Below are 11,518 nucleotides of genomic sequence, written 5' to 3'. Positions count from 1 at the left end.
CTTGCGTGTGCATGACCCATATTAGATTTTAAGATTCTTGAAGATCGGCCATCTTTCTCATTCCTCATTGTGTTTGCCATAGTAGTTTCTACATTGTACAATAGAGACTCTTTTTTGATTTATAAAAAAAGTATTATTATTTTGATAAGTAATAATTATGAAAACAAGTATACACTGTCATTATATGTCTTCAAGGAGAAGTTAACTATTCCCTTTCTCATGAATTTTACATCTTTCTGAAAATTCTTCAAAAAGTGTCTTACTCTCTAAAGGAAACAAGCAGACAGAAGGCAGTACACTTCCATTGTTTATTGCATTGATGGGTGCACTGCAAAAGCATCCTTCCTCAAAAGACATTAAGTGACTTAAAGGTACTTCATCATTTTTAAAATGTCAAATATTTGCAGTGCTGTGCCTAATACGTCAGTTGCCAGGCAAAGTTTTTCATTGTAGGAGGGCACTATTTAATTTTGCCTTTTTGTTATTGAGCTTGTTTTTTGGAAAGTGATTTATACTTTGTCTTATCAGTTTTGCTTTAAAAAATCTTAGGTCACACTTGACAGGGGCAGTTGTAAATTTTCATACTCACATTTAACTACCTTATTCTCCATTTTGTTTATTTTTTTCCAAAATAAAAGTACTTATTGGCCTTTTTTGCCTTCTCTCCCCCCAAATTTGAAGACTTTTGGTTCAAAAATAATTATATCAGAGGTATTTTTTGTTTTATGGTGTTACATTTATTTATTTTTATTTCTGAAATTTAACTGGGATTAAATAAAAGAACCAGGATTTTTTAAACTGTCAAAATACAGTTTCAAGAAGTTAGGCGTAATTCTCAACGACATATATAGTGATTAAGATGGGAATCAGGATCTTGGCAGAATTAGTAACAGTACCTTGATACCAGATAATTTGTATATGTGGTCATTGAAAGGAAGAGTGTTGGAATAAGATTACTCAGTAGCATGTAAACCTTATTAATATCCTATGGAATAATAAAGCCATAACCTTTGGAATTAGGTTTTCAATTAGGCACAAATCAATTTTAGTTTGTTAATGTTCTGAAAATAAACATTCAACTTAAGGTATCTGGGCTCTAATCAATTATAAATAGTAAGTAAAACAAAGTTAAATAATTTATGGAGAGTCATATAACCTTTAGGTGGGCTTGTTAGATAATGTTCCTGTGTTACACTGAAAGGACACGTAACCAACTCTTTGCCTTATTTCTAAATTGAATGACTTTTTTTTTTTTTTAACAAAATCTGTGTGTATATATATATATATTTGCTTTGGTTATAAGCACAGTATAGATATGGCTGAAACTAAGTTTTCTAAAGGGGCCCAACGTGTGATCAAAAACACTGAATGCATGGGTGAACCTTTTTTTGAGCCATGGAGGCACAAGCAAGGAATATTTCCTGCGATGGGGAGGTGTGTTCTGTTTTTTACACCACAGAAGTTGGGGAGAGGAAGGGAGGATCTAAAGAACTAGAAAAATGCCACCACCACCCACCCCAGCCCCCCAGCACCCCCAACCCTAGCTCCTTAGTCTGACCTTCTAACCCAAAGGCAGTTGGAAAGGTAAAAGTAGGTAGAGGAGAGAAACTAAGGGCCTCTGGCTTTGTAGCTGCTGATAAACTTCACTAATAAATTCTGATATGAAATAAAAAGCCTTCTGAACAAAGAGAGTGTGTTTCCTACAAAAAGGGAATGTAGAAAGCCTTTGAGAATTGTTCACCACTGTTCAGAAACATGCCTTTTACCTCTTCTTTCTCCTCCCTTTTCCCTCTCTCGAATAAATAACAGTCCCCTTTCCCCCAGTTAAGAAAGAGTGAAGGGCAAAAAGAGCTATCTTGGAACCTCTGCACGTTACCAGGTACGTGAAGAATGCATTTTAAAATTACCAAAGAAAGTTATCAAAATGTCAGACAAAAAGTATTCTCAGAGATGAAGGCCTCCTCAGTCCATGTGGCGCAGGGTATCTAGAACTCACCTAGAGAGCCACACTCTCATTGGCTTGTATATTGTCAAGAATGGAATTCAGAGTTGCCAAGTAGCTAGAAATTTAGGGAGGAATTACAGGGAAGACAATTTGGAGTTTGAATCCCAACAAGACTTGGTAAATACCTTGGGCCTTATGTTGATACTAAGAACACTTATGCTTTAGGACAGTAGCCCCCAGCCTTTTCGGCACCAGGGACCAGTGCTCCTATGAGAATCTAATGCCTGATGATCTAAGATGGAGCTGAGGCAATGGTGCTAGTGCTGGGGAGCAGCTGCAAATACAGATGAAGCTTTGCCTGCCCTCTTGCCGCTTACTTCCTGCTGTGCAGCCCTGTTCATAACAGACCACAGAACAAATCTGGTCTGTGGCCAGGGGTTTGGGGATACCTGCTTTAGGAGTTAAAGACTTTCAGGACTAAGTGATTCGTCATAGGATTAAGGAGAAATTCAAAATAGACTCCATTGTGTTTCTATGAAAGCGTAAAACCAGCTCCACAAAATTCAGATTCAGTTGGTTTCTAACCAGTTAGAAATTTGCCTGCCAGAGAAATCCCCAGCCCCCAGGCGGCGCACCGGTACCAGTCTGTGGCTTGTTAGGAACTGGGCCGCACAGCAGGAGGTGAGCTGTAGGCAAGCAAAGCTTCATCTGTATTTGCCCAATGCTCCCCAGCGCTAGCATCACTACCTCAGCTCCACCTCAGATCATCAGGCGTTAGATTCTCATAAGAGCACTGGTCTCTGGTGCCAAAAAGGTGGTTGGGGACTTATGCGTGCGCTAGAGAAAAAATTAACGGACTTCAGAGAAAATGAACAATCTAGATTCTCTACAACATATCATACACAATGTCTGTATACTATAAAAATTTGTTAGACTTATCAGTGAACAAGAAAATGTGACCCTTAGGAGAAAGGTATTCAATATAAACTGATCCTGAAATGACTTAGAATTAGGAAATAAGGACTTAAAAGCATTTAATTAAAATGTTTGAAGATTTAAAGTAAAAGCTAATGAACAAACATATGGGGGAATCTTAGCAGAAAGGTTAAAACTTAATCAAATGGAACTAGCAGAACAAAAATTATAGAATCGAAAAATTTAATGTAGATAAAAAGCAAATTGAAAAGAAGAACGGGCCAGTCAACATGACGACAGATCAGTAGAAATCATTCAGTCCGAAGACCGGAACAACTGAACATAGAAATGTTCAGAAATGAACATAGTCCTGAGGAAGCAGTAAATATGTATAGTTCAAGTTCCAGAAAGAGGTGAGAGAGAATGGTATAGAAAAAAAAAAATCACGGAAATAATAACTGGATATTTGAATGAAAAAGATTAGTTATAGATTCAAGAAACTCAGAGAATATTAAGTATGAGAAATATCAAGTGATGAAAATCAGAGGTGAAGAAAATCTTGGACTTAGCCAGGGGAAGGAAGATACATTTTAAGAGAACATTGATAAAGATTGGTGACTTCTTATCAGAAATTTTGGAGGGCAGAAAACAATGAAATGAGATGTTTTAAATGGGGTGGAGCGGAAGCTGCCATTCAACATTCTATAACAGCACAAACTTTTTTCTTTAAAAATGAAGATGAAATAAAGTCATTTTTAGATTAAGGTGAGGGAATTCATTGGCAGAATATCTGTACTTAAATTTCTTTAAGGCAGATAATACCAATTGGAGGCTCAGCTATATGAGGAATAAAAAGACAGGAAAATATATATTTTATGAACAGTAAACAAGAAAGCTGTTTGGGTGTATTAATATCAGCAAAATAGTTTTTAAGACAAGAAGTATTACTAGCAGTAAAGACAGGCATTTTACACTGATAAAGAAGTCAGTTTATCAAGAAGACAATCACAAGAGTGGGTGCTTCAAATACATGAAGTATAAAACATATACAACTAAAGGGATAGGCAAATCCATAATAATATTTGGAAATTTTAGCACTTCTCGCCCAGTAATTGATAGAATGACTAAACAAAAAAAAAATCATTGAGGATGTAAGAGATTCAAACAGCACTACCAATCACCTTGACGTGATTGACATTTCTGGAGCATTACTTTCTCTCATATATACTTCCCGTACCTTCTTGTGTAAAATAGGAATAATAATATAAGTCCTTAGTCCCTTATCTGCATTTTCGAAATCCAGCCATCTCTGATGACCAAAAGTGTTTTTTCCCCTTAAGTTCTGCATCAAACTCATTTGGTGGCAAAATTTGACCTGAAGTGATATTTTTAAGACTGTTTGTATTTTTAGTTAACTATATCTTTTGAAGCAGAAATATTAATTAATGTATTTGATTTTTTTAAATGAAGGTTTTATTTTTTTTAGAGCAGTTTAAGGTTGAGAGCAAAATTGAGCAGAAGGTATAGTGATTTCTCACATACCCCTGCCCCACACACATATATAGTCTCCCCCACCATCAGTGTTCCCCACCAGCATGGTACATTTGTTACAGTTGATGAATCTACATTGACACATCACAGTTGCCCAAAGTCCATAGTTTACATTACAGTTCACTCTTGGTGTTTAATTTCCATAACACATCTGCCTAAAGGGTCCTGGGTAAGAGTGTGACTCTATTCCTACCTCTTTAGGGTTCTTGATAACTAACTGTTGAAGAAGTATAATGTGCTTATAATAGTGTTTAGTCTATAATAAACACTTGGTAAAAACTCATTCCAGACTGCACTGTGTGTCTAGGAAAAACACTATCAGCAGAACCAGGTATCTTCCCTTGAGGGGTTCATATACTTCCAACAGACATATAATAGGAATTTAGAAAGAATTCTTGGTTCTTCTAATAGGGGAGGTCAGGAAAGGTAGCTTCATAGGGAAGGGTTGTACTTAACAGTGAGTTTCAGCAGAGAAGGTGCTGCATGTGTAATGTAAAAGGGGCTTGAGGGGGCCTGGCATTGTCAAAGAACTGCAGATACTTTTCTATGATGGAGTATTGGATGATTGGGCCAATTCGTAATGGATTTTGTATTTATCTTAATGAACTTGTACTTTATTCTGTAGATGACAGGAAGCTGTAGACTGGTTTGTGTATGAATGAAATTTGCTTTATTAATGCTGGGTAAATATTTCTGTTCTTTTTTAAAAACTTTAAAAAAATGACTTTAGACTTACATTAAAGTTGCTAAAGTAGTACACAGAGCCCCCACGTATCCTGCTTTCCTTAGTGTTAACAGCTTCCATAACCATTGTTCAGTGATCAAAATCAAGAATTAACATTGATACAGTACTATACAGATTTTATTTGAATTTCACACGTTTTCTCACTAATGTCCCTTTTTTGGTCCAAAATCCCATGTTTCTTTTAATTGTTATATATCTCTTTAGGTCTCTTCCAGTCTGTGAGAGTTCCTAGGTCTTTATCTTTCATAACCTTGACACAAGAGTACTGACCTGTTATTTTGTATAATGTTCCTCAAATTGGAGTTGCCTCATGTTTTCTCATTATTAGAAATTATGCATTTTTTGCAGTAATACCACGAAAGTTATAACTGTGGCCTTCTCAGTGCACCATATCGGGAATACATGATGTGTCGGGGGTTATAGCTTTTTTCAGTTGGTTAAGGTGTAGTGCCTGCCAGGTTTCTCCACTGTGAATTTGTATTTTTCCCTTTGTAATGAATGACTTGTCTCATGGGGAGATACTATATAATACTCTGTTGCTTCTTATACTTTAATCCATATTTTGTCCACTCGTGGTTTTTGCCTGCAACAGTTATTACTGTCGTGTGTACTAGATGGTGATTTTCTATTTTCTATATTCATTGGAATTCTGTTAGGAAGAGTTATCTTTATTCTCGTTTGTCTGTGTGTTTATGTAGTCATTCAGTTCTTTAACAGTATGGATTCATGGATATTTATAGTTTATAATCTGTTACTATTATTTATTTGGTTGCTCCAGTTGCCTCAACTTTTGGCGTTGGGCCCTCCTTCAGATTGGCTGCTGTGTCCTTTCAATGTGCCCTCCTCGTGTTTTTGAGCATTTACTTTCTGGCACCACAAGATGTTCCAGCTTCATTTTATTAGATTATAGATGCATATTTTCAATGATGTTGGTAAATATAAGTCTTAGGTTTGAGTAGCCTTTGGATCTGCAACAGCATTATGCTAATTGAAATTTTAAAAAATGAATAATTCACAATTGTTTCATAATTGTATAGATTTTTGTTTAACCTCAACATAGAGAGACATAGGAAAGTGAGGCATGTAGTTTCATTTTACATATGCAGAAATTGAAGGCCTAGGTAAGTGACTTGGTGGAAGTGGAATCTTCAGAATGTTCTACTCCCAGTATTGCCTGGTCATGGTGCTAGTTCATCAGAATGACTGGCATATATACTGTTGTGGAGCCGGCGGTATTTTGGTGATATTAAACAAGACTGTACTGAATATCAGTGAGATGGGGAGCTTGAAACATGAAATAATTCATATAAAGTCAAAAACTAATATATTTTGACCCAGAAATAAAAGTTGAATTCTTTACACGCAGTTAGCCTTTTCTTTCCATATTGATGGAAAGAAAGACAATAACTGACCAAAATGGAACTGTTGAGTTTTTGGACAAATGTGGTGGATGCATTTAAGAAAATGATATTTCAAGCAGTTTAGGCATGCCATTGACTAAAGTGAAAATCTTGCAAGTTGGTCTAATTTTATTACGTATTTTTAAGTATGTGCCTTTGGGTTTTTACCACTTTACTTTCTCTCCTTTTTGGTAAAATCATTGGACATGGGTTCTTACACCCCAGAAAAGTCTACCTCCATAAAACCTTAATCTAGTTTTTCTTAATGGCTCTTTGTCACACTTAATTGATCTGGCCAAGAGAGTACAGTAATGAATCAGATGCCTGCTTTATATGAATAACAAATTTGCATTTCATTGCTGTATTAATCATTTTCTCCTGTACATATGGCCCTTTCATTTAGGAAAAATCACTTCAGTTATCTCTTGCTACATTTAACTCAAAGAATGGCCCAAAGGTAAAATCCCCTGGGGCTCTCTGCTTTGGGGGGTGGGAGGGGGTCACAGAAGTAGTCTGTGCTACCACTTTTTTTTTTCTTTTTTTTTAAACTCTGGCTGAAGGATGCATCTACCCTTAGGATGTATATGAATATCAGATAGAATCAGGAGAAGCTCTTTAATAATATGTACTTTCTGGATGGAAGAGCCTTAAATTCTTTAATTGTTTTTATAGTTTCCTATTGGATAACAGATATCTGAGTCATGTTTTAGCTTCCTGAAATACTGCAGATGTAAACCACTGCAGTAGTAATGATCAAATTAGTATGTGGATTTAACATTTGTGGAGTGTTTGTGAATGTTTCTCTACCCTCTGTCTTGGCATCCTTTTGGACTGCAGGATGTGGGAGTGTTCACTTTGTCTTAAGGCAGTGTGAATTTATTTTCAGAAGCTCTAAGTAAAATTACATGTGTTTATAGTTGTGTTTTTCTTTTCCAGATAGGACACTGTTGTAGGAATGGGATTAATATTTTAAGCTGTTTGCATTTGAGGGTGAGTGATGAGCATAGGTGCCCCAGTGCCCCACTTTTAGATCTCGGTGTGATTATAGGATATCCCAAGGTTTCTAAACAGATTCCCTCCTGAATTCAGTGCTTCCTGTATGGTTAGAACTGGAATCCAAGCACATTCTCTCTTTGACTTTCATGTTCTTGATTGCTGTATGCTTCTGTATCCTTGGCAAACATTTCTGTAATAATGTTTTGCCTGTTGACTTCACTTTTAATTTGAGGGCTGAATTACTCTCAGGAAAGTTTGGTTTTCTCTAAGAAAATCAATAGAATTCACGTTGAAGATTAATAGCATTCAAATTATATATCTGTAGGTATGAAAAACAAGATAATGCTATGAGCAGTAGTTATCTGTAGGTGGTCAGATTACTGGCAATTTGTGCCTTATTTTTTTTAGACTTTCTATAAGAAAGAGAAATTTGTTCGGAAATGAGATTTTGTTAAAGAATGGCAGCATTTTGTCTTGATGGGTGTCCTTGCAGTTAATTCCCACATAATCTTACCAAATAAATCTTAATCAAATGGGGAGTCAGCCTATTAAACATGGTTCCTTGTAGAACATGTAGATACATAAATTAGATCTCCACCATAATTTAATGCTAAAAACTGTTATTTTAAGTGAATGTAAAATTGATAGAAGTTCTTAAGATCAGTATGCCAGCAAAAAGTTTATAGTTACAGCATGTTCATGTTGAAAGGAAATTTCTGCATCTAAACCAGAATTTCTGAAATCTAGGAAAGCTCTAACATGCCTGAGTTACATATCTGCTAGTTAATGCCAACCTGAATATTAGATATTCTTGATTTCCCAGTCTTTGGTCATACTGTAATATTTGTTTAGGCTTTTGGGGCTTTCCCTGACCTGAGCAGTAAATCCTCACTAACATTCAGGACGGTATTTGAGTTTATCTGTTTTGTTTTTTGTTTTGTTGTTGTTGTTGTTGTTGTTGTTTTTAATGTAAAAATAGCTAAGTATAAAGAAAATTTCAGAATAGTTTTACATCTATGACACCATTATTGACTTGTCATTATGTATGTGCATATTTAGTCACCACAGATTATACTGAAAATATTTGAATTTAACCCTTTTCCAAAAATCATTAGAATACTGTTTGTTTTTTTTTATTCTGGCATGAAGAAGAAATATTCTTCATGATTATTTTTAATATTCTGATGTGGCCACAATTTATAACTATGCCTCAGATGTTGAACATGTTGTTATTGTTAGATATCAATTGCAGTGACCACCTTTGTGTATAAGATTCTGGTGCATGTGTTGGTTGAGTTATTTCTTTAGATAGGTTTTTAGGATTGAGTAAAATACTTTGTCAGAGGATATGGATATCTTTATAACTTGCTATAAAATACCACATTACTTTGCAACATGAAATTAGTGTAGCATTTAAGGCAATGAGTATGTGTGCCAAATTTGCCATAATTTTGGCATGATTAATATAATTGTGGAAGATATTTATGATATCTTAGTAGATGTACAGGGTACCTCACAAGGAAGATAGAACATTTTCCCAGTGTTCATTTATTGTAGTATACTTATATATCTTTGTTTATATACTACTTTGATGTAACTTTTTGGATAATTTGTATTAAAACTTTACAAAAATTTTTATTATTAGTTTCAGGTATACAGTACATTGGTTAGACAATTATATAGTTTATAAAACAATCCTTGGTACTTGTCTGTGACTACTCTCAGGTCTGCAGATCCTTCGATACTTTCTTCTTGGGCTTTGTAAAGATCAAAAAGAAAATCAATACTGATTAATAGAATTTCACCCTCAAACTATTGGCTTTGTTATGCGCTGGTAGCAGTTACTGGAAGGAGAACTTTAGAACCACCCCCAAGTCACCTTGAGTGTAAGGAGATAAGGACCACAGTCCTTCTCTGGTACTCCATCCCAGAGCCAACAGATAATTGCATCTGTGGCTTTGTTGCCTACACCTCAGAGACTCCATATGATTCACATCTCTTGGCTGTCCCTATCCTTTTTGAGCCTAATAAATATATAATTTGTTTTGAAATACTAAAGTTAAAACTTCTCCAGATTCTTTTCACCTCCCCTTTTTTCTTATTTTACCATACTCTAAGCATATATTTGATTTGTATAGTCCAAAGACAGTAATTACTACCTGATAGCATAGGTAAGTATTCATTGAGATTTTATTAATTTTTTTCCTTCTTTTTTAAACACAGAAATATATATGTATTTTTTAAACAAAGTATGGTTTTCTGGAAACAAGCTTCCAGCATATACTGTGGAGTTAATCAGAATTAAGTACATCTAATTTTGTTAGTTGTCTCAGTAACTGAACTTTTTGACTACTGTATAATTGTTTTGCTAAGCTTTTGTTCTACAGAATCATTAGATCGTTTCCCTGTTAGTAGGCGCTTAATACTTTTAGTCTGCTAAATATTTTGATTTCCATAACCTCTTCTCCCCAAAGCAGATGCTAATTCTCATCATTATATTTTTTCTCTTCAGTCGTACAAGTTTTGTTTTTCAAGTTGGTCATCAGAAATTATAGGTTTTTCATTTACATGAAATGGTACTGCTTTTCAGGCTGGGCGGTGTTGGTTAAATATTGATAGTGTATTTTTATTTTTCCTATTCAGATCGAGTCTGTTTCTCAGCCACTGGAAAACCATGGTGCCTCTGGTCATCCTTCAGAGTCATTATCTACCAAATCATGTGGGGCATTGAGACCTGTCAATGGAGTTATTAACACGTAAGTTTTATCTCTTCTGCTTCTTAACTCAGTACACTTGTAAAAGATATCTGGGCTTTTAGTTATTCCTAGCCAAGACTAACCCTGGTTTAAAGAAACAGAAACCTTATCACTTAATACAGAGCATACCTTCTCCTCTAGCAAGTATATTTTCATTAGCATGATAATGTATTTCTACTTTACTTACTGAGGCCAACTCAGTATGGAAAAAATAAAAGGTCCTACAGCTATTGTGAATCATTGTGATTTCAGGTCCTAGTGTTAGTAGAATTCCTCAGAATGGTTTATATAAAATCCTGTAGAACAGATTAAGGCTGTTTGTAAATTCGTATTTATGAAAGTTTAAGAAAATTCCTCTATGAGTGAACAGTGTACATATTCCTAAAAGTTGAGTTTCATAGGAGAACTGATGCTTAGACACCTCATTAACATTTTCAAAACTCATTGTTTTCTTACCAGTTGCAGTTTTCTAGACTTCGTTCATGTTTCTGTTATAGAGGAGAACTTAATCACTATAGCCTGAGTTTACTTACTGACTTTCATACTTTTCAGACTTGATAAAAGTAAGGCTCTACTAAGAGCCTTACAAATAAGTATAGACACTGCACACACAATTAGAGTAGCAGACATCAGCACCAAGAGATGACCTGCTTCTGTGCCAGAATACTGGTTTGTGTCTGTGAACATTTATTTGCAAGTAGAGGAGGTTGAATCAGTATTAGAAGCTTTGTTTCTTTGCGTCTTCTGCAAGCTGATTGCTCTTCCTTCCCTTCGTGTAGTCTGCAGCCTGTCTTGGCAGACCACATTCCAGTTGACAGCTCTGATGCTGAAGAACAGTTACATAAAAAGCAACGACTGAATCTAGTTTCTTCATCAACTGATGGCACCTGTGTGGCAGCCCGAACACGTCCTGTACTGAGCTGTAAAAAACGGAGGCTTGTTCGACCCAACAGCATCGTTCCTCTTTCCAAGAAGGTCAGTACCACTGAGCCTTGGTCATTGTTAAACCGTGAGCCAGATGCTCAGATAGAAGTATTAGTCTCTTGCCAACTTTGGTTCGTTTAACTAGTGTTTTCCAAACTGGGCTAACCACCAGGGTTTCCTATGGAGCTTCAAAAAATACTAGGTTCCTGAACCTTGTTTCCTAGTGATTCTGATTCACTTGCCCTGGTGTTGGACCTGGGAATCTCGTTTTCAAAAAAAAAAAAAA

The 11,518-nt window shown here is 35.6% G+C and overlaps 1 protein-coding gene across 5 annotated transcripts in view; it reads left to right on the top strand.

Moving 5' to 3' along the window:
- Nucleotides 1-11,518, top strand: part of KANSL1 (KAT8 regulatory NSL complex subunit 1) — a 160,957-nt gene that overhangs the window by 115,985 nt on the left and 33,454 nt on the right. For all 5 annotated transcript variants that reach the window (XM_025045649.1, XM_025045650.1, XM_006910170.3 and 2 more), the window contains 2 exons: nucleotides 10,196-10,308; nucleotides 11,088-11,283. In XM_025045649.1, the coding sequence (XP_024901417.1) occupies nucleotides 10,196-10,308; nucleotides 11,088-11,283 (309 nt within the window). The remainder of the gene's footprint in view (nucleotides 1-10,195; nucleotides 10,309-11,087; nucleotides 11,284-11,518) is intronic.

This window comes from Pteropus alecto, unplaced genomic scaffold, assembly GCF_000325575.1.
Source record: "Pteropus alecto unplaced genomic scaffold, ASM32557v1 scaffold313, whole genome shotgun sequence".
Taxonomy (NCBI): domain Eukaryota; kingdom Metazoa; phylum Chordata; class Mammalia; order Chiroptera; family Pteropodidae; genus Pteropus; species Pteropus alecto.
The sequence above is the reverse complement of the archived record's forward strand: the minus strand, read 5'-3'. Positions and strand labels throughout refer to the sequence as shown.